Genomic DNA, 27,424 nt, shown 5'->3' on the forward strand with positions numbered 1-27,424 from the left:
AAACATTCTTTTTGAATCTACCCTGTCTAACCCTGTTAGAATTTTATAAATTTGTTCAAACCCACTCCATCTGGCTTAGAGGCAGGGACATTATCCACTGCACAAGAAGACCTTCATGCTTTGTAGGATGTCATAACTGCATATTCAATGGCACTTAAGTACATCTGTCAACCAGCTAGAACCTAGTAACTATAAAATGAATCCCTATCAACTGACAGAAATTAATAGATTCCAAGATTGAGGTGCTGAATGGAAAGTTTATTTTCTGATGTAAGTAACTACGCCACATATAAGCAATGTGACAAAATCAATTAAAGTTTATTAATAATCACATGACTGGAGTAGGATTGGCTTTTGATTACAGCGAAGTGACAGGTTGTTTGCTTTTTTTCAGCTTTTTAGGAGGATGGTAGCAAGTAGTAATATTACTGGGCCAGTCATCCAGAGGCCTGGCCTCATGCTCTAAGCATGAATTCAAATCCCAGCATGGTAGCTAAGGGAATTTAAACTCAATCAATGGATAAATCTGGACTAGAATGCTAATCTCATTAACAATGAGTATGAAACTGCTGGATCATCATAAGAACCCAGTGGGTTCACTAATGTAACTCAGGGTGGGAAATGGGCCATCTTTACCCAATTTTGCCTGTGCATGACTCCACACCCACGTCAACACTGTTAACTTTCAACTGCTCTCCGAAATGACGTAGCAATCCATTGAGTTGCATCAAACTGCTAAAGAGGAAAAGCACTGAGTGTACCCACACTGCATGGTTCAAGGAGGCAGTTTATCCCCACTTTCTAAAGGTCAATTAGGAATGGGCAATAAATACTGGCCTTGCCAAGGAAGAAACATTTTTTAAATTATTGCTTAAAAGTTTGTTGAACATGTACTAGTGATCCAATGTATCTTTTGGGGACTAGTTATTAGACAGTTTACAATATGCCTCAGAAGCAAGTCCATTCGGAAAGTTGTTAAAATATTTCACATGTCCTGGATTTTCCTCCACGTTTCCCTTCATTTCCTTCGTCTCCGCCTCCTACTTCTCCATTCGCCTCTGCAGGAAGATAAAGCGAGTCAGATCTCAGTTGTGTTTTTAAGACTTGAAATACAAATTTGTTTTCAAAAGCTCAGGGTGAAAACATCCTGCTGCAATATGAACTATCTGATTAGAAAGATCTCAAAAGACTTCTTCATTCATTCTGGGGATGTGAGCATCACATATATTGCCCGTACCTTCTTAAACTTGAGAAACCGGTGGTGAGCCACCATTGTGAACTGTGTGGTTTAACCAAGTGGTTTAGGTATACCACTGTTCCAGGTTTTTGACAGTGGAACAATGGCAATGTTGTTGCAAGTCAGGATGGTGTGTGACTTGGAGAGAAACCTGAGAGTGTTCCAATACATCTGCTAGATTTGGAGGTTGGGTGTGTAAAAGGTTCTGTCAAAGAAGAGCTTCTGGAGTACATCTCATAGATGATACACACAGCACTGGTTGTGAAGGGAGTGATTGTTTAAGGTGGTGGATGTGGTGCCAATCATGTGGGTTGTTTTGTCTTGGATGGTGTTGAGTTTCTTGTGCATTCCTGGAGCTGCACCAGGGGAGGAAAATAGAGCCTATTATTTTCTAACACAATAATTATGCAGCTCAAAAGAATAGAGAACTGAAGACAGGAAGAGCAAGGGATTGTGGATTGTTATAGTTTCAGTGTTGCCGCACCATTTACAGGGGTTTGGAGAAGGGAGGCTCCGGGTCATCAGAACTGTCGTGAGTCAAGTGAGGGAGGATTCAGAGATGTGCAAATGGTAGGTGTGAAATGTGTCTGAGGATTTTGGATTGAATATTGCACCTGGTGAATGTGACTTAAGGGCAGAAGTGATATTTTTTGGTTTCCAAGTATTACCCTGATAGTCAGTGGCAAATTTATAATAAACCAACAAATATCCTCAACTTCCTCATTCCTCTGTTTAGGACAAGGTAAAAATATGCCAACTGGGTAATTTAATACAGAGTGCACCTAAGTAAAGTGATTCTTGTTGGAACTCAGCAAACTGACAGATGGAAGAGTCTCCTAACCCTTTTTGATGGCCATTTCTTCCTGTTCCTTTCTTTTCTCTTCAATCAGCTTCATCTTTGCATCATACTCATCGGCGCGTGTTTTCCACTCGACTCGGTTGTTCTGGAGTCCCTCAAACATTGGTGTGATTTCTTTGTGGAATCTTGAAAATTCCTGCAAAATGCACCCAGCCATTAAATGTCAGTTTAAAGGTGATCTTGTAATAGTGTTAAAATATTAGTGGATATGTAAGTGTTATCAAGGTAAATAGAACAGGGTGAAAGCAAAGACCTGGCTCAAGAAGGATAGGCCCAGGTACTAAATTTTGCTAGATAAGGTATTGTTTCTTGCACATTATACAGACAAAGCATATTGTTCATAGAGAAGGATACAAGAGAGTGCAGAATGTAGTGTTACAGTCATAGCTGGGGTGTAGAGAAAGATCAGCTTAATATAAGGTAGGCCCATTCAAAAGTCTGATGGCAGCAGGGAAGGAGCTGTTCTTGAATCAGTTGGTACATGTCCTCAGACTTTTATTTCTTTTTCCCGAACAGAAGAAAGTGCAAGAGAGTATATCCGGGGTGCATGGGGTCCTTGATTATGCTGGCTGCTGTTCCAAGACAGCTGGAAATGTAGACAGAGGGCACCATTTTTACCATCAAGTTGCACCCATTTTCGGGCGTCAAAACTCGGTAAAGTCGGGCATGAGGCGAGTAACAAGATCCGTGCCCACCTCGGCGTCGGTTCCCTCTTTACCAAGGCCCAAAACAGGCACAACAGCCCTTTAAATACACCTGCACACATTTAAATTGACTTAATGGGTTGCACACCCAACTTTACCGGCACTTCCCCCTTTACCACCACGTTCACCCATCCAGAAGCGGCCCAAAACAGACAATAAGTCCGATTCGGGTGCCTCATCAGTGAGGGTTAGTGAGTGAGTAAGTGTGCATCCGACATGTCTCTGCTTGAGATTGGGGAGTGGGGCCTGCTGCCACTCCGCCTGTGATCAGTGGGGGGTGGAAAGGGTGTCCACTGTCACTGTGCCTGAAATCAGTGGGGGGGGAAGGGGATAGTGGTGTGGGGAGGGGGGAATAAGGCGGTCAGTAATGTTGTACTGGTGGGACAATACCTGTGTGGGCCAGGGGAAGGCATTAACCAGCCTGGGAGGGATGTGGCAGGGGAGCAGCATTCTATCATTTTTGTTTCTACGCATGTGCAGTTGGAGGCACCGATAGGAGCTGTAGGGTTTCGGATGCGTTAAGCCCCACCTATATTCTTCTGCAGGGCCATTCGGATCGCTGATGTTTTTGCAGGCAGATTGCATATGGGGACGCCTGATAACAGGTCTAAAAGCTGGATCTAAAACACTTCCTGTTTCAAATCTGCCCAGCACTTAGAATCAAAATGGTAAAATAGGGCCCAGTCAATAGATGGGAAGCTGGTTTGACTGCTCAGGAAAGGAAACAAAGGAAAGAAAGGAGGAAAAAGTGGCAGTGTTAATCAAGGAGAATGTTATAGGAGAGAGGATGTCCCAGAGGAATCACAGACAGGATCTGTTTGGTTAGCATTGAGAAATAATAGTGGGATCATTGGACACCATGTGCTTTCTATAGGCTATCAACTGGCTGGCAAGATGTAGAGGAGCAAATTTGCTGAGAAATTAGGAAGAGGTGGATAGACTGCAGCGTAGTGATATTGTGGAATTTTAATTACCCTAATTTAGACTGGGATTGTAGAGGCATAAATGTGGACAAGGGGAAGAGGTTCTGAAGTGTGATCAGGAGTGTTTCTTTGATCAGTGTGTTAACAGTCCAAATGAGGAAGGAACTATTTCTGGATCTAAATTCCAGGAGTGAGTTTGGTCAGGTGGATCAAGTGTCAGAAAAGGAAAGTTTCAGGAATATAATTGTATCATAAGGTTTATGTTAGTTTTGGAAAAGAACAAAATCTTAATTGGAGATGAGTGATTTCAGTGGGTGGGGACAGATCTAACTTTATGTATCAAAGACTGGCAGACAAAACTGGGATGAAACAACGTGTTGCCTTTAAAGAGGATGTGGTTTGGTAGAGTTGAAGTACCTTGAAGCCCTGCACTCTCGCTGCATCCTTTCAGGCTAAATATTAATTTTAATTTTGATTTTAAGCACCTGAAGTTAATGGTAGTTCTAGTAATATATGAATGATTAAGCATTTTTTATAACTTATGAAATATTTGGCTTGGATTAAATGTATTTAATCTTATTCAAAGATCATTGTTGGTGAACAGGCCCAATTTCAATCTTAAGGCCCACTAAGATGAAGGAGATCCACTCATGTGGCCCATTCATAGGATCATACAGTGCAGAAGACGGCCATTCAGCCCATTGAGTCTGCACCGACCATAATCCCACCCAGGCCCTATCCCCATAACCTCATGCATTGACTCTAGCTAGTCCCCTTGACACCATGGGTCAATTTAGCATGGCCAATCACCCTAACTTGCATATCTTTGGACTGTGGGAGGAAACTGGAGCACTCCAAGGAAACCCACACAGACTTGGGGAGAATGTGCAGACTCCACACAGACGGTGACCCAAACCGGGAATCAAACCCAGGTTCCTGGCACTGTGAGGCAGCAGTGCTAACCACTGTGGTGCCCAATCACCAGCCTAGGTTGCCCATTACTGATATATACTGACGTAGAGAAAAACTCTTCCCATTGGTGGAAGGTCAATATCGAGAGGACACAAGTTGAATGGTGCTTTTGCCAGTGGTAGCATGAAGAAAATGTTTTAAATGCAGCAAGCGCTTAGGATCTGGAATACACTGTCCTTAGGGTGGTGAATAAAATTACTCAACTCCAAATAAGATTGTGTCCTTTTCCTGAACTAACCAAAACCTTATGATTCGCTCTTCCCTAAATGTTCCCCGACTGACACTTCCTCCACTTAAGCAAACTCAACTCCTGGAACTAGATCCAGCAATGCCTTCTTCCTCATTGAACCATAGCTTAATTAAGAAAAGCCAGATTTAATGTGGCTTTCAGTAAGGAATTGAATTATCAGCTGAAGAGAGAAAACTTGCAGGGCTAGGTGGAAAGGGCTGAGGGATAGGACACTGGTTGGATTACTCTTGCAGAGAGCTGACACAGGTATGAGGGGCTGAATGGCCTCCTCCTGTCTGCAACAATTTCATGATTCTAATTCAGATCAGATAGGGACTAAAACAGCCATTGTACTTACTTTATACACAAAGGTACACACAAAGTCGATGAAACCAACTTGTAGTTTGGGGAGTTCATCCCCTTTGTTTCTGTCCATCATGGGCTGTGGAAAGAATAAGTAGCCAAGATCTGATATGTGCATTTCATTAGTGAATCTTTATTGATTGGTATCTACGTTACGCAGCCTCAAAGTTATATATACTGTGCTGCTTTATTGGTGCAGTGTTACAAAAGTTCAATTCAGAATTATATAAGTTGTGTTTCATTGCGTTTTCCTCAGCTAATTCCTTCTGTGTAACGTACATCACTATCTAACTGTCAACCTGAAACAATGTGAAGTAGGCATTAAGTATTGCGATCTTACAATCGGTTGTTGCAGTAAAACTGTCCGTTCCAGATCACCCTGTTCCCAGAATTCATTAGCAACCATAAGTGCAACCTGGAATGAAAACACTGTATGAAAGACAAGTGAAGAAATAAATCCCCAAATTGATGGCATAATACAAATAATGTTCTGATAAAATATGGTTGTAATCCTGTTTGGAAGTATCCCATAGCAAAGAAAGGACACAGTGAGGACATCTCTGCACTAATTTGGCATAAAGTAAATTCAAGGCCATTTAAATGTACATAAAATTCAACATTTCCACGTGTCAAAAACTGAAAGCTTGAGTTTCCTTTGAAATTCTCGGGTCACAGTTTCCCGAACAATAGCTGAACGCAGCATCGGCACATTTATTTATAAAATATATAAACTATAACAAAATGCATCAACCTGGCATTTGTAAATGACACCACGACCAAAATTAAACAGCTCTTTATAGAATTCCGACAGTGCAGAAGGAGTGCAGTGTTGTGTCTGCACTGACAACAATCCTACATAGACCCTATCCCCACATATTTATCCTGCTACGTATCTCGGGACATTAATGGGCTATTAGTAAGGCTAACGCACCTAACCCACACATCTTTGGACTGCTGGAGGAAACTGGGTCCCTGGCACTTGAGGCAGCAGTGCTAACCACTGTGCCACATGTCACCCCACAGTCCTGTGACTTTTCCCCATACCTCTGTACATTGTTTCTATTCAAGTAATTGACTCATGCCCTCTTGAATGCCTCAATTGGACCCGTAACACATCATCAATAGTTACCATCAACTAGTGCATCCTTTATGGTAACACTGCCACCAATCAGAGTCCACTTGCCAGCCAATCAGCATTCTCCTCTCATACAGTATGAGTTATTGTTTTCCTCATACACTGGTATTCTTGCCATTGTGCTGATGAGTGCAAGACAAAAATCTTCTACACATCTCCTTTTTCAGAGGTACTCAAGTTTTGTAGAACCAAACAGCAATAAGCAATTGTTAATAATAACTTTAAAATGTAATACTATATTCACATTGGGCCAAATCTTCCAGTCTCCAGATTGTCAGTAATTACACATCCATCCAGGGCAGCACAGTGGCTTAGTGGTTAGCATTGTTGCCTCAGTGCCAGGGACCTGTGTTCAATTTCTGCCTTGTGTCACTGTTTATGTGGAGTTTGCATATTCTCCCCATGTCTGCGTGGGTTTCCCCCAGGTGTTCCAGTTTTTCCCACAGTCCAAAGACCTAGGTTAAGTTGATTGGCCATGCTAAATTAACCCTTAGTGTCAGAGGATTAGTAGGGTAAATATGTGATGTTACAGGAATAGGCCTGGGTGGGATAGAAGTTGGTGCAGACCCGATGGGCTGAATGGCCTCAGTCTGCATTCTAGGGATTCTATGATTCAATCCCCATCAGCCCCTTAACACCTGACCCTGCATTATCCTCCCAACAACCCAATTACACAGCCAGCCACTTTATAACCTAGAACACCATGCTCAGTTTCGTTCACTGTTCCACAGAAACAAAAGCTTACAAATAGAACACATGTAGAAAGGTGCAACAAGAGTGATTCTAAGTTTGAGAAGAGACAGGAGAAGCACAGACATAAAAAGATTTTGCAAAGATAGATTTCACAGAAAATCCCCCCGAGTGGACTCAACTAATCACTGACCACCTGACCCAACTACTGCCTGACCTGACCACTCACTCATCCACCTACCACTTCACCCACTTACCACCTCTCCCAAATGCCCACTGACTACCTAACCTACTCACCCCACTGACTATCTCACCCATCTCCCACCTCACCACTTACCACCTCATCCGTTCACCCACCTAGCCACTTCACCGACCTCCTATTTCTCCACCTTCTCACCTTACCCATTTCACCCAGTATCTACCTCACCCACCCCTCACCCAGTTACCCATTCACCCACTCATCCATTCACTAACATTCATAGATCTGGATCTTTACACTTACCATACAGCAGCTAGTACATAAAAAGGAGGCACGTTTTCTGTCCCCTCAACTCTACTCCCATCCAACAGAGTTCCCACAGGGATGCTGCGCTGCACATTTCCTTGACAGTGGGATTGGAGGATCCTGAAGAAATGCAGCACCATTGGATTTGGGGAGTTTTCGAGTGCAGCAGTAATCTGCTCATCATTGCTGCGACTCGGAAGACTCAGCAAGTGTCTTTTCAGACTTGTCAATGTGATGGTTTGGAAATTCAGAGGTGTGCATTTTACCACCTGCATTAAGGTTAAGACTGGCATGTTTGCATACCTTGCTTTGCACTTCCCAGGGCTTGGTAATAGCCGACAAGTCACACCCTGTCATCATCATTGCCCTGCAACAGTGTGAGAAAGTATTGGATCAAAAAAGCCATTAAAAAATTGCTCCGCAAAATTGAAAAAAGTGTAAAGAGCAAAATACATACATAACAATTTCTTTCTTGGTTGAGTCAGAAGAAATATACTTTATGGCCTCTTCCTCATTCTCTGCTTTTTCGACATAGTCCACAATCTTTTGAAACATTGTCCTTTTCCTGTGAAACGATTCAAAAAGTATATTGTTAAAGCAGTCTATTTTCAATTTAATTCCATTTTAATTTGTTTTCACTGAGAGAATGCTACCGTTTAGAAGTCAGAAATGATTCTATATTTCAGTCATTTCTTTGTCATAAGGTGGTTTTCTTATTATCTTCTAAACTTACTCCCATTTGTGTCCTCTTCTGTTGGTTTACTTTGAAGTAGCCATGATATAGAGATGCTGGTATCGGGGTGGGCGCAGTAAGTAGTCTCACAAACCAGGTTAAAATCCAACAGGTTTATTTGGAATGATGAGCTTTTGGAGTGCTGTTCCTTCATCAGAAGAGTTGCTCACCTGATGAAGGAGCAGTGCTCTGAAAGCTCGTGACACCAAATAAGTCTGTTGAACTTTAACCTGGTGTTGTGAGACTTCTTACTTTGAAGTAATAATTAATTTATCCAAACTAATAATTGTTTATACTCCTGTGAAATCCAGTTTCACAACATCTTCTTTCCAGTTCCTGGTTCTCTTATCTCTTGCCGTGCTTCATCCCCCTCAAACCTAGGATCAGTCTTGTTGCTTCTTCCGACACATATTTTATTTGTAAACTTTTTCCTGTGGGAGAATAGTGAACCAAATTGAACATAGTGTTCTAAGGAAAAAGAAAAAAGTGAAATTTTGGAAATAATAGCAGCAGATGAGTCAGTAAAGGTGTGGTGGTTTTGTGGCGCAAGTAGATAGTACCCTGCCTCTGAGCCAGAAGCTCTGGATTCAAATCCCATCCCAGGACTTGATGGCCAAGGAAGGTGCTTTCATAATGTCGTCAAACGGATTGCTGTTTTCAAACACACCAATGGCTGGTGGTAAGAGCGGGAGAGATTCCTGGTTAGCCGTGCTTAATGTGGAGTCATCATAAGCGCCTGATGACTTGTTCCAGGAATTGCTATGGAAACAGATGAAAGCCTGCCTTAGTGCACCACTAGGTTGGGAAGAGAATTGGAATTGGAAGTCAGTAAAGAAATAATGGGCGTGATTTTCCCGGCCCACTACATTTCTCAAGCAGCGTTGTGGAGCAAGAAATTTAAGTGAGACCCAAAAAATCTGATTCCATTTCCCATCAATAAATTGTGTTTGCCAATGAATTAACCATTGAAAATTCTTTGGTGAATCCATTCTTAGGTTCCCGCAGGGTTTGTGAGTTATGCTTTAAAACCCACATCCTATCCGTGGCAAAAAATGCTTCTTTCCACCTCAGCAACATTGTACACTTTCACTCCCACCTTGGCCTCTCCATCTCTAACGCCCTAATATAGCCCCTCAACATGTTCAAACTGGACTGCACGAGTGCTTGGGATCAGGTCGTTATTCACCTGTTCACCCGTTGCCAGAGCACTCCTCTGTAGGTGCCCAGAAGTTTTTGTTTTCTTCATTGAATCTTTCATCAGAATATGTTGTTCTGACTAAAGGAAATTTTTAATGAAATCATAGAGGTTTACAGCATGGAAATAGGCACTGCAGCCCAACTTGTCCATGTCGCCCTTTTTTTGATCCTCTAAGCTAGTCCCAATTTCCAGCATTTAGCCCATATCCCTCTATACCCATCTTACCCATGTAACTCTCTATATGTTTTTTAAAAGACAAAATTGTATCTGCCTCTACTACTACATCTGGCAGCTCGTTCCAGACACTCACCACCCTCTGTGTGAAAAAACTGCTCCTCTGGACCCTTTTGTATCTCTCCCCTCTCACGTTAAACCAATGCCCTCTAGTTTTAGACTCCCCTACCTTTGGGAAAATATGTTGACTAGCTAGCTGATCTGTGCCCTTCATTATTTTATAAACCTCTATAAGATCATCGCTCAACCTCATTTGCTCCAGGGGAAAAAGGTCCCAGTCTTTCCAGCCTCTCCTTATATCTCAAATCATCAAATCCCAGTAGCATCCTAGTAAATCTTTTCTGCACTCTTTGTAGTTTATCTCCTACAACATCTAGTGTTCTGAAAATGTGGCTTTTGTACCACTTCAGCTATCTAATTATCATTCAATAAAGAAAACATAACAAAAATGAGCACTTACTTGAAGTACAAGGCCAGATCAGTGGCAATGATAGCAACTTCCATTAAATGGATGACTGTTTCATGTTGGCGTTGGTTCAAGTTCTGAAAAATGTTTAAGCTCTGCCCATTCAGAAAGGAAAGGGAAAGAGGGAAAGTCATTATGTAAATTTAGTGAATATTTAAAAGAAAAAAACTTCACTTTTCTATTAAAATGTCCTGCTAATATATTCAGAAATATCTGGTTCACTGACCTCATCCTGAAGCAGCACTTTACTGTATTCAAGGTGATGTCTTTCCAAAATAGAAGACCCATGCAATCGTGCTAGGGGTGCTTGTGATCTGTGGTTGAGCCATCATTTTAATTTCTGATTCAGAATTTATAATATGCTTCATATATCTCAATATTGCTAATCAGTAGTCGATTCGAATATCCATGCCAAGTGTCATTTTTTGTGTTTTGGAGAACATGTAAAGAATTAGAATCATAGAATCCCTACAGTGCAGAAAGAGGCCATTTGACCTATCGAGTCTGCACCGACAAGAATCTCTCCCAGGCCCTATCCCTGTAACCCCACATATTTACCATGCTAATCCCCATGACACTAAGTAATTTAGCATGGCTGATAAAACTAACCTGCACATCTTTGGACTATGGGACGAAACTGGAGGCACCCAGAGGAAACCCATGCAAAGGACTAGAGGACACAACCTCAAGATAAGGGGTGCGGTGGGGGAGCGCAGTTTAGATCGGAGTTGAGGAGGAACTTCTTCACTCAAAGGGTGGTGAATCTCTGGAATTCTCTGCCCGTTGAGGCTACCTCGCTAAATATATTTAAGTCACGGGTAGATAGGTTTTTGATAGACAGGGGAATTAAGGGTTATGGGGAGAAAATGGGAAAGTGGAACTGATCCACTTCAGATCAGCCTTGATCTTATTGAATGGCGAGGCAGGCTCGAAGGGCGAGATGGCCTACTCCTAAGAACATAAGAAATAGGAGCAGGAGTGGGCCATCCAGCCCTTCGAGCCTGCCCCGCCATTCAATAAGATCATGGCTGATCTGTCGCTGCTCATTTCCACTTTCCCGCCCTCTCCCCATAACCCTTAATCCCCTCTCTTATCAAAAACCCATCAACCCGCGTCTTAAAAATATTGAGCGATATATACTCCTGCTCCTATTTCTTATGTTCTTATGTTCTAAATACGGTAAGAATGTGCAAACTCCACACAGTCACCTGAGGCCTGAATTGAACCCTGATCCCTGGCGCTGTGGGTGCTTACCACCCTGCTTTAAGACAGCATTGGGTTGGATTTTGCAGTATGAATAATAGTGAGGCTATTGGCATTCACCATTATTGAGGAATAAATCCAAAAGTTATTTTTCTTTACTTTTTCTTTCTGTCTCTTCCATCTTTCTCTCTTATTTACATTTTTCTTTCCTTCTCTTTATTTTTCCTTCTCTAGATGAATTTATATTGAATTGAATTTTCTGACACTTTTTGGTTTAGTCTCCACATGCATCAGTACAGATTATTCAACATGGTTAGTGAAAAAGTTTGATAAAGGACTGGTATTATTTTCTTATTCATTACTATCACGTACTTACAATAAAGATTCTGTGTCGATTTTGAGTATATCACCCATGTACACCCTAGGCCCAACTATCTTCAACTGTTTCATCAATGACCTTCCTTTAAGTTTATTGTCAAAATTGGGGCTGTTTGTTGATGAACGCAGTGTTCATTCCGTTCACAATTCATAGAAACTTAGAAACATAGAAAGTAGAAGCAGAAGTAGGCAAGCCTGCTCCACCATTCAACATGATCATGGCTGATCCTCTATCTCAACGCCATATTTCAGCGTTCTTTCTTGACACCTTCCTTGAGGGCAGACGGCATTATCTGAGGAATTGTCATATGAGGAGAGGTTGGGTCGACTAGGCCTTTATTCACTGGAATTTAGACAAACAAGAGGGGACCTCACTGAAGTGTATAAAATTCTGATAGGGCTAAACTGGATGCAGGGATGTTGTTTCCTTTGGCTGAGGGGTCTAAAATAAGGGGTTACAGTCTCAGATGAAGGCCATTTAGGACTGAGATTAGGAGAAATATCTTCACTCAGTGGGTAGTCGAGAAATCTATCTATTTCCTTCTTAAATATATTCAGTGATTTGGTGTTCAAAAGAGGTTCCGGAGTAAATGGCAATGTTTCTTTGGTGGCTTTTTAACAGAACATAACTAACTGAAGATGCAGAGGACTGCAGATCACAATCTGATTCTATTTGTTGATTGTGTCATTTCTCTTGCACTATCCTTGAGGTCCAGCCTGCGGTGATAGAGAATTTCACAGGTTCACCGCCCTCTGTGAGTGAAGAAGTTTTTCCTCATCTCAGTTCTAAATGGCCTATGCCTGAAACTATGACCCCTTGTTCCAAACTCCTCAGCCAATTGGAAACAACAACCCTGCACCCAGTCTGTCCAGCCCTGTCAGAATTTTATACATTTCAATGAGGTCCTCTCTTGTTCTTCTAAATTCCAGTGAATACAGACCAAGTCGATCCAATCTCCTCTCATATGAAAATTCCTCAGGCAATGACATCTGCCCTCATCATCTTGGCGATCACTGGATAAAAGCAAATTACTGTGGATGCTGGAATCTGAAACCAAAAAAGCAAATGCTGGAAAATGAATCAAGGATCTGAGGATGCCAGACCTGCTGAGATTTTCCAGCATTTTCTCTTTTTTGGTTTGGGATCCTGGAGATCACCAATCACATAAAAATCAGTGGTTTATTCCAGCAGTGATGTGGAGATGCCAGCGTTGGACTGGGGTAAACACAGTAAGAAGTCTCACAACACCAAGTTAAAGTCCAACAGGTTTATTTGGTAGCAAAAGCCACTAACTTTCGGAGCGCTGCCCCTTCATCAGGTGAGTGGGGTTTCAGTTCACAAACAGGGCATATAAAGTCACAAACTCAATTTACAAAATAATGGTTGGAATGCGAGTCTTTACAGGTAATCAAGTCTTAAAGGTACAGACAATGTGAGTGGTGAGAGGGTTAAGCTCAGGTTAAAGAGGTGTGTCTTGTCTCTAGACAGGACAGTTGACGAGTTGAGTGCCACATCCTGCTCTTATTAGGGCACTTTTCAGCATCTGGAGATGTCTGTTGCGATCCTCCTCATCTGAGCAGATCCTGGGTATACGGAGGGCTTGTCCATAGGGGATGGCTTCTTTAACATATTTAGGGTCGAAGCTGGAGAAGTGGAGCATCGTGAGGTTATCTGTGGGCTTGTGGTACAGTGAAGTCCTTGATGGAGATGCCTGTGTCCAAGAATGCAACCGATTTCGGAAAGTGGCCCATGGTGAGTCTAATGGTGGGATGGAACTTGATGTCATCATATAGTTGTTTCAGTGATTGTTCACCATGAGTCCAAAGGAAGAAAGTGTCATTGATGTATCTAGCGTATAGCATCGATTGTAGGTCCTGTGCGGTGAAGAGGTCTTGTTCTAACCTGTGCATGAAGATGTTGGCATATTGAGGTGCAAATTTGGTCCTCATGGCTGTTCTGTGTGTCTGGATGAAAGCTGGTCATTGACAACCAATCAACAACCTTTAACAACCAGTTCTTCATCCAGACACAACCAGTCAACAATCTTCAACAACCAGTTGACTACTCTCCAGAATCGGTTGCATTCTTGGACGCATGCATCTCCATCAAGGACGGTCACCGCAGTACTTCATTGTATTGCAAGCCCACGGATAACCTCACGATGCTTCACCTCTCCAACTTGCACCCTAAACACGTTAAAGAAGCCATCCCCTACGGACAAGCCCTCTGTATACACAGGATCTGCTCAGATGAGGAGGATCGCAACAGACACCTCAAGACACTGAAAGATGCCCTCATAAAACAGGATATGGTGCTCGACTCATCAATCAACAGTTCCGAGGCATCATAGCGAAAAACCGCACTGACATCAGAAGGCAAACGGGACACGGCGGACAGAGTACCCTTCGTCGACCAGGACTTACCCGGAGTGGAGAAGCTATGACATCTTCTCCGGAGCCATTAACATATCATTGATGAAGATAAACATCTCGCCAAGGCCATCCCCATGCCCCCACTTCTTGCCTTCAAACAACCGCACAACCTCAAGCAGACGATTGTCCGCAACAAACTACCCAGCCTTCAGGACAACAGTGACCACAACACTACACCCTGCCATAGCAACCCTTGCAAGACACGGCGGATCATCAACACGGATGCCATCATCTCACGTGAGAACACTATCTACCAGGTACGCAGTACATACACTTGCAACTCGGCCAACGTTGTCTACCTGATACGCTGCAGGAAAGGATGTCCCGAGGCATGGTACATTGGGGAAACTATGCAGACACTACGACAACAAATGAATGGACACCGCTCAACAATTCCCAGGCAACAGTGTTCTCTTCCTGTTGAGGAACACTTCAGCAGTCACAGGCACTCGGCCTCTGATCCTCGGGTAAGCGCAACATAGTGTGCTGACCAGAGACTGATAGCCAAGTTCCGCACACATGAGAATGGCCTGATCCGGGATCTTGGGTTCATGTCACACTATCTGTAACCCCCATGACTTGCCTGGGCTTGCAAAATCTCACTAACTGCCCTGTCTGGAGACAATACACATCTCCTTAACCTGTGCTTAACCCTCTCTCCACTCACTTGATTACCTGTAAAGACTCACATTCCAACCATTATCCACTTTGGCAGGAATAATAGTAGGAGGGACTACTATTTAAAGGGCGAAAAGCTGCAGCATGCTACGGTGCAGAGGGACCTGGGGGTCCTTGTCCATGAGTCGCAAAAACCCAGTCTACAGGTGCAGCAGGTGGTCAGGAAGGCCTTCATAGCGAGGGGGATTGAATATAAAAGTAGGGAGGTCTTGCTGCAGCTGTACAGGGCACTGGTGAGGCCGCAGCTGGAGTACTGTGTGCAGTTTTGGTCGCCGCACTTGCGCAAGGATATTTTGGCCTTGGAGGGAGTGCAGAGGAGGTTCACCAGGCTGATACCGAAGTTGAGGGGGTTGAACTATGAAGAGAGGCTGAATAGACTGGGCTTGTACTCGTTGGAATTTAGAAGAATGAGGGGGGATCTTATTGAGACGTATAAGATGTTGAATGGGATGGATAGCATAGAGGCTGAGAGGTTCTTCCCGCTCAGAAAGGACAGTAGGACTAGAGGGCACAGCCTCAAGATAAGGGGGGGACAGTTTAGAACGGAGTTGAGGAGGAACTTCTTCACTCAAAGGGTGGTGAATCTCTGGAATTCTCTGCCCGTTGAAGTGGTGGAGGCTGCCTCGCTAAATATATTTAAGACTCGGGTAGATAGGTTTTTGGTAGGCAAGGGGATTAAGGGTTATGAGGAGAAAGCGGGAAAGTGGAACTAAGCCACTTTAGATCAGCCATGATCTTATTGAGCCTGCCCCGCCATTCAAAGGGCTAGATGGCCTACTCCTGCTCCTATTTCTTATGTTCTTATGTTCATTATTTTGTAAATTGAGTCTGTGTCTTTATATGCCCTGTTTGTGAACTGAAATCCCACTCACCTGATGAAGGAGCAGCGCTCTGAAAGCTAGTGGCTTTTGCTACCAAATAAACCTGTTGGACTTTAACCTGCTGTTGTGAGATTTCTTACTGTAGTATTCCAGCAGGTCAGAGGCTGGGGATTTGGTGGCTAATAGCTCACGTCCTGACTTCCCAAAGCCTCTCCATCACACTCAGGACATGCCTTGTAGATGGTAAAATATTTTCCATTGTCTGGATGGGTTTGGTTCCATGATCACCCAAGAAAGACAAACAACGTAATCCATTTGATTGGCTTCTTATCCCCTGACTTAAACATCCAATCTCTTCCTCCACCCGCACTGTGCAATATCTACAGCATTCATCAAGCTGACAAGGCTTATCTGATCGCATCAAACCCAAGAGCTCCACCACCCTGGAGATGTCAGGGAATGCCACCCCCTTCCAAGTTCCCTTTCAAGTTATATACCATCTTGAATTGAAGGAACAGTGATGTATTTCTTTGTCAACTGGTTACAATCCAGAAATGGCTAACCAATAGCATTCTGCAACTGCAGCAGTAGATCACGTTCCCATGGAAAATTGCAGACATGCAATAAATACCAGTCTTATCAGTGACTCAGAGTAAAGGGATGACCCTTTACAACCCAGATGAGGAGGAATTTCTTCAGCCAGAAGGTGGGGAATTTATGGAATTCATTGCCACAGAGGGCTGTGGAGGCCAGGTCATTGAGTCATTTAAGACAGAGGTAGGTTCTTGATTGGTCAGGAGGTCAAAGATTACGGGTGAAAGGCAGGAAAGTGAGGTTGAGAAACTAATCAGCCATGATTGAATGGTGGAGCAGACTCGATGGGCTGAATACTAATTCTGTTCCTATACCTTATGGTCAAGGCGTGAATCTATTAGACATTAATATCAGTTTCACTTACTTCAACTGGTACAAATTATTGGTGCCTCGGTGATCAATATCGTGGCAAAATGCTGCTGTAATCATAGCGAAAGCTTCTAAATCGGAGTAGTACTTCTTTATTTTACCTGTCTGCAGAGTGGATTTGAAAGTTTATAAAATACAGTGAGAACTAACTAAAACTAATGCCCTTTTGTAAATGTGTGTGTTGAAATTGCCCAGCCTCTGATCCATTTGAAGCCTCGTATCTTACCATGAGAAGTGTAAACATAGTTTGTCCCACGTTGAATCCATGTCGCCAGTTATGGTAGGTGATGTCGCGGTAACCTTTTCTGACAGTGAACATCCATCGAGTCAGTACCTGATGCAAAACACAGGGCATTTCGAACAAAGATGTCAAGCAATACGAAAGGACAACCTCCGAGAAATTCAGGCACTCCAATCTTTGTCCATGCAGAGAGACAAACAGATTAAACAGGCGGCACAGTGATTAGCACTGCCACCTCACAGCGCCAGGGACCCAGGTTCAATTCCGGCCTCAGGTGACTATCTGTGTGGAGTTTGCACATTCTCCCCATGTCTGCATGGGTTTCCTCCGGGTGCTCCGGTTTCCTCCCACAATCCAAAGATGTGCAGGTTAGGTGGATTGGCCATGTTAAATTGACCCTAGTGTCAGGGGGATTAACAGAGTAAATATATGTGGGGTTACAGGAATAGAGCCTGGATGGGATTGCGGTCAGTGCAGACTCAATGGGCCGAATGGCCTCCTTCTGCACAGTAGTGATTCTATTACTAATCACTGTGCCTGAACAGTGAGGCCCAAGACACCCCAGATATTAGTTTTCAGCCTCCTTTACATTGAGCTGGTGAGCTGGGGAGAGCAAAATTACTGTCTGTCTGGTTGCTTTAAGGAATCTGCAGAAAAGCTGAATCAAAGGATCAGTGGCAATCCTAGTCATCCCCTTCTCAGTGGCATCTCAGTGCACCAGCGAGAAAGCCCAAATCCACTTTCATGATGGTCTTTTTATCCAGATTCCTGAGTTTTATCTAACTCTTGGTGTTAAGTCTGTACCCTGTAACAAACTCACTGACCCCCCATTATCTGGATGTAAGGGTCTGCTGCTGGACTGCAAGACAGCCCAAGAATTCAGACCCCTGACCCCAGAGACTGGAGTCTGGGATCCAAATTAGAAGGCGAAAGTAAAAAGCAGATTAGATGTTGCTTTGCAAAGTAACGGGTTGCAACAAAAACTGGATTTGAAGGACTCACATCTGCTGGTATTTTGAACTTTACGACTGCATTTATTTCAAAGAAGCATCGAATTCCACACTTGATCAGGTCAAACTCTGAAACATCCAAGTCACTGAAGTGGAATTCATAGAGCTCGGCATTACTTGGATCAGGTAGTTCTTCTTCCTGTGAGTAAAATTCAAGCTGTAGTGAGACGTCTGAAGAAGGTTAGTGTCCCTCTGTTCTTTTATGCTTCTTGGCAGCGGGCTTTATACAAGAAATTACAAACTGTGACCTACCAAGATCCTAATCATTTCTTTCTGATCACATTCCACAGTGTCCTTGTTCAATTTCTCTTTTGTCTTCTGTGGAAAGGTAGGACACAACATTGTTGGAAAGATTTCAATTTCACTTGTTCCTTCATGTGAATTAATGCAAAGAGGCTATCGCCACACTCACCAGAATGGTTTGAAGTTCTTTGTCGGTGCACTTTGAATGATACATCAGCATTTCCGAAGCAATATCTTTCCTGCTCTCCAACTTATTCATTTTATCATAGGTGTCAGTGTTGAGAAGTGACCATCCCAGGAACTGTGTCAGGGTCTGAAGCAAGCAAACAACTACATTTATGTACATTTGATTTATTATCGTCATTAGGTATTGGTATGCAGTGAAAATTATTGTTTCTTGCGCAGTGTACAGACAAATACAGGTCAAATATTCTCAAAACCCAAACACTGTTCTCAAATTACTGTTCTCAAAACCCAAACAGGCACCAGAGTGTGGTGACTGGGGGATTTTCACAGTAAATTTACTGTAAGCCTACTAATGACGCAAATAAATAAAGAATTGTTGTCCTGGGATTTCTGAGGTTCTTTGGGAGGGAAGACTTGATGCCTGGGCAAAGAATGGCGAGAGAGTGAGGACCTGTGTTCTGTGCCTAAGCCCCCACTGAACAAAGACTGTGGGAGTACCAGAGAGACAGACTGAGGACTCCAAGATGAGGGAATGATTTTCAAAGTTTCACGCTCCCTGCTTTGCACAAATGCCATACCTGCCACCCCCTCCCCCTCCCACCCCCATTACTGGTTCCACCATCCGCCAATTCTGTCTAACTGGGATCTCAGAGAGCTGATTGCTTCAGAAGAAGCCAATCTCAGCAGGTCATCATGTATCAGTGGTCACGTTTTCTTCATTTGTGGGACACGGGCAGCGCTGGCTGGCCAGCATTTATTGCCCATCCCTAGTTGCCTTTGAGAAGGTGGTGAAGAGCTGCCTTCTTGTATCGTTGCAGTCCATGAGCTGTGGGTTGACCCACAATGCCATTAGGGAGGGAATTCCAGGATTTTGACCCTGTGAAGGAACGGCGATATATTTCCAAGTTAGTATGGTGAGTGTCTTGGAGGGGAACATGCAGGTGGTGGTGTTCCAATGTATCCTTGTCCTTCCAGATGGAAGTGGTTGTGGGTTTGGAAGGTGCTGTCTAAGGATCGTTGGTGAATTGCTGCAGTGTATCTTGTAGGTAATACATTCTGCTGATACTGAGCATCGGTGGTGAAGGGAGTGGATGTTTGTAGATGGGGTGCCAATGAAGTGAGTTGCTTTGTCCTGGATGGTGTCAAGCTTTTTGAATGTTGTTGGAGCTGCACCCATCCAGGCAAGAGGGGGATATTCCATCATACTCCTGACTTGTGCCTTGAAGATGATTGATAGACTTTGGGGAGTCAGGAGGTGAGATACTTGCTGCAGTATTCCTAGCCTCTGACCTACTCTTGCAGTCACTGTGTTTATGTGGCACGTCCAGTTAAGTTTCTGGTCAATGGTAACCCCAAGGATGTTGACAGTGGGGAATTCAGTTGACTTCTCTTTCCATAGACTCTGAAATCTGTCAACAGATGGCAATGCCCCCACCACAACCATCCAAATATAATATTACTCAATCAGGATTGGAAAACACATTTGTGGACCCAGTCCTGGTTCCTTTCCAACCAGGAGAAGGTGTCAAGAAATGAATTCCGAAATGATGAAGATGCCATCAGACAGACAAACAAACAAACATATTCAGTGGTACATACTTCAGTGATCTGTTCATCATACTCATCAAACGGTTTTCCATCCTTCCTGTTGTAAAATGTAGCTATTCCCACTATCTCTTCTTTCTTATTCACAATTGGCAACGACAAGACATTTTTTATCACCCAGCCTGTTTCATCCACCGGGTCTTTCTAGCAAAGAAATCCATCAGAGAATTAGGAAGTGATAGTACAGCAATGAGTTCAAACGAGGAAACGTAGAAGTGAGTAGAATGAAGACATATAATAAACCAAAACTTGACCATAAAGTCTTTTATATATGCACTATTATTTTTGTCAGTTACACTCAACTAGCAGTAAGTGAAATTTAGTATCTTGTGTGCCAGAAAATAATTTACATTTATTTCAAATTGGAAAAATGCTGTTATGATATAAACAGGATAACAAATATTGAAATACTTGCTATAATTTTAATTTCATTATTTCTATAGTCCCAATGACAAGTTCAGTATTGGAATTGAATCATGTCAAATATATGCAATATATGGATATATTTGTTTAATCTATCTGCTTAATTTAAAATTTGAAGTTAATTTATTATTGTCACAAGTTTACATTAACACTGTAATGAAGTTACTGTGAAAATCCTCTAGTCACCATACCACACTCCAGCGCCTGTTCGGGTACACTGAGGGAGAATTTAGCATGGCCAATGCACCTAACTAGCATGTCTAGTCAGGCTGTGGGAAGAAACCGGAGCACCCAGAGGAAACCCACACAGACATGGGAGAGCATGCAGACTCCACACAGACAGTGGCCCAAGCTGGGAATCCAGCCCTGGCGCTGTGAGGCAGCAGTGCCAACCGCTGTGCCACTGTGCTAATTTGAATATGTGTTGACTTTTCCAAGGTGACTATACATACGTGTTTCTAATTTTAAACCACACATTACTCCACAATTGGCATGTTTTACAGTTCTTTGTGAAATAATTGAAGTGTGAGAGGGACATTTAATTTGGCCACCTCTTTCAATACATTGTGCATGGATCTGCACAAAATGGAATCAGATCTCCACGGGAAGTGAAGTCCCAACAATCAAATCTCTCTCTGATCCACAAAATACAATCCAGCAATAATGCTGCCGAGTTTTATAAGTTTCAATATTCAATTATGAGTGAGTGTATTGGTTATATGACATTCACAAGTTCCTAATAGGATTAGATCCAAAATTTATCTTGTCATAAAACAAATATTCATCCAACTCATTGTTAAATGAATAATTGGCACAGCAGTAACATTAATAATAGGAAAATATTGTGTGTGGAAAGATGTATATAATTTCAAATTGAATTAGGACTTTTGTGTTTTGATCAACAGGCTCGCCACTTATCGTACTGTGTTTTTTTTCTGAAATCTTCTGGTATAACATCTATTTGCATTTTCTACATAGCAAACTCCATTGAATCTCTAGTGAAACTCTTGGACCCATTACTGAGACATTACGAGGTGTTATATCAAAAAAAGTTTCCTGATTGGTTTCAATTTCTTGAAACAAAACTGCACTCATTTTAATCACACACACCACCTGGTGGAAGTACATAGAGTGAATATATTCCTGCACTTACTTGGAAAGCAAAGTATTCATCAGTTGGGGCATTCATCATGTTGCAGATCTGCCAAAGTTCAGATTAATGACAATTAGATAGGGACTCATACAATGTTGCTTTATTATTGCAAAATTAGTATCTGGAATTGGCATTTTGTAAGGACACGATCATTTTGATAACTTTACCAATCATTTTTCAGAACCTCAGTAGGAAAGAAAGTTGTAGCATAGAACGGGAACTGTGTAAATGTGACAACCCTTCCCTCCCCTGACTCACATCCAAAAGGAGACCGGGATAAATCAGGAAATCACAGATTGATCTCATTCAATTTGTTTAAACTAGCAGTCATGAATACAGCATGAAATTAGCAAGCATTTGGAAACGCCAGGGGGAGAGAACATAGAACAGTACAGCACAGTACAGGCCCTTCGGCCCTCGATGTTGTGCCGAGCTTTGTTCGAAACCAAGATCAAGCTATCCCACTCCCTATCATTCTGGTGTGCTCCATGTGCCTATCCAATAACCACTTGAAAGTTCTTAAAGTGTCTGACTCCACTATCACAGCAGGCAGTGCATTCCACACCCCAACCACACTCTGAGTGAAGAATCTACCTCGGACATCCCTCCTATATCTCCCAACATGAACCTTATAATTATGCCCCCTAGTAACAGCTACATCCACCCGAGGAAATATCTCTGAATGTCCACTCTATCTATCCCCTTCATCAACTTATAAACCTCTATTAAGTCACCTCTCATCCTCCTCCGCTCTAAAGAGAAAAGCCCTAGCTCCCTCAACCTTTCCTCATAAGACCTACCCTCCAAACCAGGCAGCATCCTGGTAAATCTCCTCTGCACTCTCTCCAATGCTTCCACATCCTTCTTATAGTGAGGTGACCAGAACTCCCTCCAAGTCATTGATAAAAATCACAAATAGCAGAGGTCCCAGCACTGATCCCTGTGGTACACCAGTGGTAACTGGTCTCCAGTCTGAAAATTTTCCATCCACCACCACCGTCTGTCTTCTATGAGATAGCCAGTTACTTATCCAATCAGCCAAATTTCCTTCTATCCCACACCTCCTTACTTTCTTCATAAACCTACATGGGGAACCTTATCGAACACCTTACTAAAATCCATGTATATGACACCAACTGCTCTACCTTCAACTACACCTCTTCAAAGAATTCAATCAAATTTGTGAGGCAAGACTTACCCTTCACGAATCTGTGCTGACTATCCCGGATTAACCTGCATTTTTCCAAATGGTCATATATCCTATCCCTCAGGACCTTTTCCATTAACTTAACAACCTTACCGAGGATAAGGGGAGAGATTAAAAGCAGCCCAGGGATCACACGTAGGCAGGAATGAAATGTCCCGGGATGGAGGGGCTCATTGTGAAGGGCCAGGAATTAGCATGAAATGCACAGCACAGAAGGGACAGCCAGGCAGGGGCTGCAAAGGGGAAGGCCTATTCTAAATCGGACGAGGAGGCTGAAACTGCAGAAGGCATCAAGACAAAACAGAAGGATTGAAACTATTAGAACCTATAACCCAAGATAAGGTAAGGGAGAGTAGATACATTCTAGAAGGAAGAGTCTGCATAATGGAGAAGATCCCAGGTAGAAGTGTGCTTTGGGCAATGACCTTCATGGTATCAGTTAATGTAGGGGCAGGAGAAATTTCAGCAAATAGTTCAACACATTAAGAAACCTGACTTGCTGCAAACATTGAACCTCACAATCTCCTATGACTGAAATAAAACCATGTCGGAGTACAGGGTTAGGATCATTTGTGAAAATGTTTGTAGGGACAAAGGGTAGCAATGTGATAAGACCATAAGATATAGGAGTAGAATTTAGGCCATTTGGCCCATCAAGTCTGCTCTACCATTTAATCATGGCTGATAAATTTCTCAACCCCATTCTCCCATCTTTTCCCATAACCTTTGCTCCCCTTACTAATCAGGAACCTATTTATGTCTAAAATACACTCAATATATATGAGGTAACATAGCAGTAGGACACAGTTGAGGTGATTGTATGTATTGTGTGTTGTGTGCGTGCGTGTATGTGCTTCCCTCCCCCAGGGGGTCTCCTGTTATTGATCATAGAAACCGTACAGTGCAGAAAGAGGCCCTTCAGCCCATCAAGTCCGCACTGAACACAATCCCACCCAGGCCCCACCCCCATATCCTTACACATTTTACCCACTAATCCCTCTAATCTATGCCTCTCAGGACACTAAGGGGCAATTTTTTAGCATGGCCAATCAACCTAACCGACACATCTTTGGACTGTGGGAGGAAACCGGATTACCTGGCAGAAACCCACGCAGACATGAGGAGAATGTGCAAACTCCACACAGGCAGTGACTCGAGCTGGGAATTGAATCCAGGTCCCTGGAGCTGTGAAGCAGCAGTGCTAACCACTCTGCTACCGTGCCGCCCTATCTCTTGTATACTGTACACACAGTCAGAGAAAGATACTAACAGATCCATAGGAGACTTTCCTCAGGCTCTCAGCTAAATGCAGTGTTTAAAACTGTGATATTTCAATTGTTTGCATTTGTCATTTTTTTTTGGTTCTATCAAATGAACAGTTGGCAAAAGTTATCCAATAACAGGAAAAGGTAAAAGAAAGAAATAGTTCCATGTTTTTTTTAAATCTTGGTCTGTTGAATTCTCACTAACGTGAGAGAGGAAAGCACTGGAACTGAGGTTTGTAACTTAAAGACACAAAGTTTACACCTGTATATTTGTGTATTTTGTAGCATTTTCTCTCTGTCTAGCAGGGCTTTCATCGGAGGCGTTAGAAGTAGAAACTCAAGTTAATTATTCAAAGGCACCAAATGATTTATTCTGTAGCTATAGGCTAATGAATGCAAAAATCAGCATGGATTCTTAATCTTTATTGGTATCCAGTGATCCTGGCTATGGGCATGTGTGTTTTTTTTATTCATTTGAGGGACATGGGCGTCGCTGACTGGCCAGCATTTAGTGCTCATCCCTAATTGCCCTCGGAGGTGGTGGTGAGCTGCCTTCTTGAATCACTGCAGTCCACGTGCTGTGGGTTGACCCACAGTGCCATGGGGGGAAATTCCAGGATTTTGACCCAGCGACTGCAAAGGAACGGTGATATATTTCCAAATCAGGATGGTGAGTGCCTTGGAGAGGAACTTGCAGGTGTTTCCATGTATCTGCTGCTCTTGTCCTTCTAGATGGAAGTGGTTGTGGGTTTGGAAGGTGCTGTCTAAGAATCTTTGCTAAATTGCTGCCGTGCATCTTGTAGATGGTACACACTGCTGCTACCTAGCATCGATGATGGAGCGGGTGGAAGTTTGTGGATGTGGTGCCAATCAAGCGGGCTGCTTTGCCTTGGTTGGTATCAAGCTTCTTATGTGTGTGAACAGAATCCAATTGTTTGTGATGTGGTATAGAAGAATAGGATTTGGACATTCATTGGGTAAGTACAAACTTGAAAAGAGTTACATGGATAAGACATCAGGGTTGGGTAGTGCCTTTAGGAATAAAACAGGAAAAGAGAAGAGAAATGATGATGAATAACATTTCAAAACCTTTGATTTAAAAAAAAGAGGGACATATTTCAGTACCAATGACAGGATTAGCTGGAACCAAAGGGTAATTTTAACCTACCCAGATCATGTCTAACACCAGTTTTATACCCCCATCTGATTTTGTTCTCCATTAACTTCAATCAAAAGTAAAATTGTGCTTGATGAAAACCAGCTTTGAACGCAATCCATTGAGTCCATGGGGTTAAGATTATCCCCATTAGTCACTGCTGTGGAGTGGTGAATGGTTTCAGGCAAAGCCTCAGCAGAAGCGAAATAGAAATAATAAATGAGAAAACCTTTTTCAAACTTAGGGAGATCTTTACTTACTGACTCAATGACAGTTAATCTTTTTATAAGCAATTTGAGCTGTCAATTGATTCCACTGTGATAATGAAAGGTTGTGGAAGGTCTAATAAGAACATAAGAAAATCCTATAATGATAGACATCAGGCTTTTGTCAACAGGCTGCTCGTGAAATTTCAAGCACAGACACAACAATCTATTTTTTTCCTCAAAAAATTTAAAGATCTTGGGGAATTAAATGACTCGACAGCCTGATGTTCCACTGAGTGTATCCACTTGTTACGCACATTCATGCCTACTTTTAACAATCTCAGAGGACACCATACATCTCTGCAAGGATATCTTACCTCTCCAAATAACTCTGGCTTTGGACTTTTTCCTCTAAGTTTTGTTTTGGATGTCTCAGTAACAAATATTGCATCAGTTTGAAGGTAGCTGCGCACCATCAATCCCATGAACATGCAAACTATAATCTAAATTGCACCTCCCCCCCACCCCACCCCCAGACTCTCCAAATCCTGAGAAAAATGGATGGTTCAGAGGCAGGACCTCTGGAATCAGGGCTTTGACTAAAGCACAATGCCTTCTGATTCTGTGAAAGTTCAGGTCTTAGCGTTTTTTTTAAATCATACTACATCGATTAAAATAAACAAAAAATGCTGGAATCTGAAACAAAAACGCTGGAAAATCTCAGAAGGTCTGACAGCATCTGTGGAGAGATAATAGAGCCAACGTTTCGAGTCTAGATGACTCTTCATCAGTTCTGACGAACAGCCATCTAGACTAGAAATGTTGGCTTTATTCTCTCTCCACAGGTGCTGTCAGACCTTCTGAGATTTCCCAGCATTTTTCTGTTTTTGCCACACTGATTAAAGTTCTCTTCACAGAATAATGCAAATCTCTTTGACACAATAAGCTGAATATTGATTGCAAATGCTAATGGTTAATATGGTTAACATTAACCCATGGAACAATAAGAGAAAAGGGAAACAAATAACAGCAACCAGGTTAATCATTGCCATTAGAAAGTGACTTACAAAGCCATTTTCTGCCACGTAGGTTGGAAGCCCGCTCACAAGGGACCAATGATCTGCAGGAGGTGACCTTCAAGTACAAAATTAATTCAAGTTATTAATTGGTGACGTCCTGTCCACTAAAATATACTTCAGATTGTAACAAGCTGGTGCTACTTACGGGATGACTTTGATTTCCTCTTTTCCAACCAACAAGTAGTCAATGATCTTATAAAAGTTGACTTCCTGCACAGTTTGAGAGTTGTTTGTTAGTGGTACTAAGCACACAGGGGGATTGAGTGCAAACTAATAGTGTAATTCATTTCATAACTTACTCTGCCGTCTGGAGTCTTTGGACCTTTGTAAGGGGGGACTTCACCCATCTGGATTGGCCATTCATCAAAGAACTCCTAAGGTAACATTTCATTAGATTTTAGTAATTCAATCAAAAAAAATGTAATCTTCCATTTTAATTATTAATTTCAAAACTAATTCAAAGATGTAACGTTGTAACTGATGGATTGTTTACCTTCTGCTTGGTCATATCAAGGAGAGCAACTGAATATCTTTCGACATTCAGGTGCATTCGAACTGTGTACAGAGCTTTGTGAAACTGCCGCTCGATGTCTGTAAGTTCTTCAAATACCTTGTTGGCAGACCACAACAGGATCTGTCGATTGGAAGGAAAGAGAGTTTTACAGAACCCAGGGAGAAGGGCACACTAAATCTAATAATTACATCTTCTAACTCTTTCATCGGACATGGGCATCGCTGGCAAGGCCAGCATTGACTGTCTGTCCCCAACAGGCCTCGAGAAGGTGGTGGTGAGCTACAGTGGTTTAGTACCCCCGCAGTGCTGCAGAGATAGACTCAAACCCTCTAGCAGATTGATGTATCAATAATACAAAACTAGACAATTCTTTAGATTCAGGGCATTGAGATTGTCTGTTGGGTGTAAAGCA

The 27,424-nt window shown here is 42.6% G+C and overlaps 2 protein-coding genes across 4 annotated transcripts in view; one reads left to right on the plus strand and one right to left on the minus strand.

The window, feature by feature from the left end:
* Nucleotides 1-271: 271 nt before the first annotated feature.
* The window catches only part of pde6c (phosphodiesterase 6C, cGMP-specific, cone, alpha prime), a 38,779-nt gene continuing 11,626 nt past the window's right edge, over nucleotides 272-27,424 (minus strand). For both annotated transcript variants that reach the window (XM_080205541.1, XM_080205542.1), the window contains exons 4-22: nucleotides 26,992-27,132; nucleotides 26,798-26,872; nucleotides 26,644-26,708; nucleotides 26,487-26,553; nucleotides 21,586-21,633; nucleotides 20,004-20,153; nucleotides 18,388-18,531; nucleotides 18,228-18,293; nucleotides 17,968-18,114; nucleotides 16,951-17,058; nucleotides 16,720-16,829; nucleotides 10,475-10,562; nucleotides 10,243-10,343; nucleotides 8,075-8,182; nucleotides 7,921-7,984; nucleotides 5,628-5,702; nucleotides 5,283-5,366; nucleotides 2,079-2,232; nucleotides 272-1,058 (exon numbers count right to left, since the gene is read on the minus strand). In XM_080205541.1, coding sequence (XP_080061667.1) covers nucleotides 976-1,058; nucleotides 2,079-2,232; nucleotides 5,283-5,366; nucleotides 5,628-5,702; nucleotides 7,921-7,984; nucleotides 8,075-8,182; nucleotides 10,243-10,343; nucleotides 10,475-10,562; nucleotides 16,720-16,829; nucleotides 16,951-17,058; nucleotides 17,968-18,114; nucleotides 18,228-18,293; nucleotides 18,388-18,531; nucleotides 20,004-20,153; nucleotides 21,586-21,633; nucleotides 26,487-26,553; nucleotides 26,644-26,708; nucleotides 26,798-26,872; nucleotides 26,992-27,132 — 1,878 coding nt within the window. In that variant the 3' untranslated portion in view covers nucleotides 272-975. The remainder of the gene's footprint in view (nucleotides 1,059-2,078; nucleotides 2,233-5,282; nucleotides 5,367-5,627; nucleotides 5,703-7,920; nucleotides 7,985-8,074; nucleotides 8,183-10,242; nucleotides 10,344-10,474; nucleotides 10,563-16,719; nucleotides 16,830-16,950; nucleotides 17,059-17,967; nucleotides 18,115-18,227; nucleotides 18,294-18,387; nucleotides 18,532-20,003; nucleotides 20,154-21,585; nucleotides 21,634-26,486; nucleotides 26,554-26,643; nucleotides 26,709-26,797; nucleotides 26,873-26,991; nucleotides 27,133-27,424) is intronic.
* Nucleotides 26,765-27,424, plus strand: part of rbp4 (retinol binding protein 4, plasma) — a 40,727-nt gene continuing 40,067 nt past the window's right edge. The window contains exon 1 of one of the 2 annotated variants that reach the window (XM_080205544.1): nucleotides 26,765-26,877. The gene's annotated coding sequence lies outside the window, so the exon portion shown is untranslated. The remainder of the gene's footprint in view (nucleotides 26,878-27,424) is intronic. The other variant, XM_080205545.1, reaches the window with a different exon arrangement.

The sequence above is a fragment of the Carcharhinus amblyrhynchos genome, chromosome 17, assembly GCF_965287045.1.
Source record: "Carcharhinus amblyrhynchos chromosome 17, sCarAmb.v2.hapA, whole genome shotgun sequence".
Classification (NCBI taxonomy): domain Eukaryota; kingdom Metazoa; phylum Chordata; class Chondrichthyes; order Carcharhiniformes; family Carcharhinidae; genus Carcharhinus; species Carcharhinus amblyrhynchos.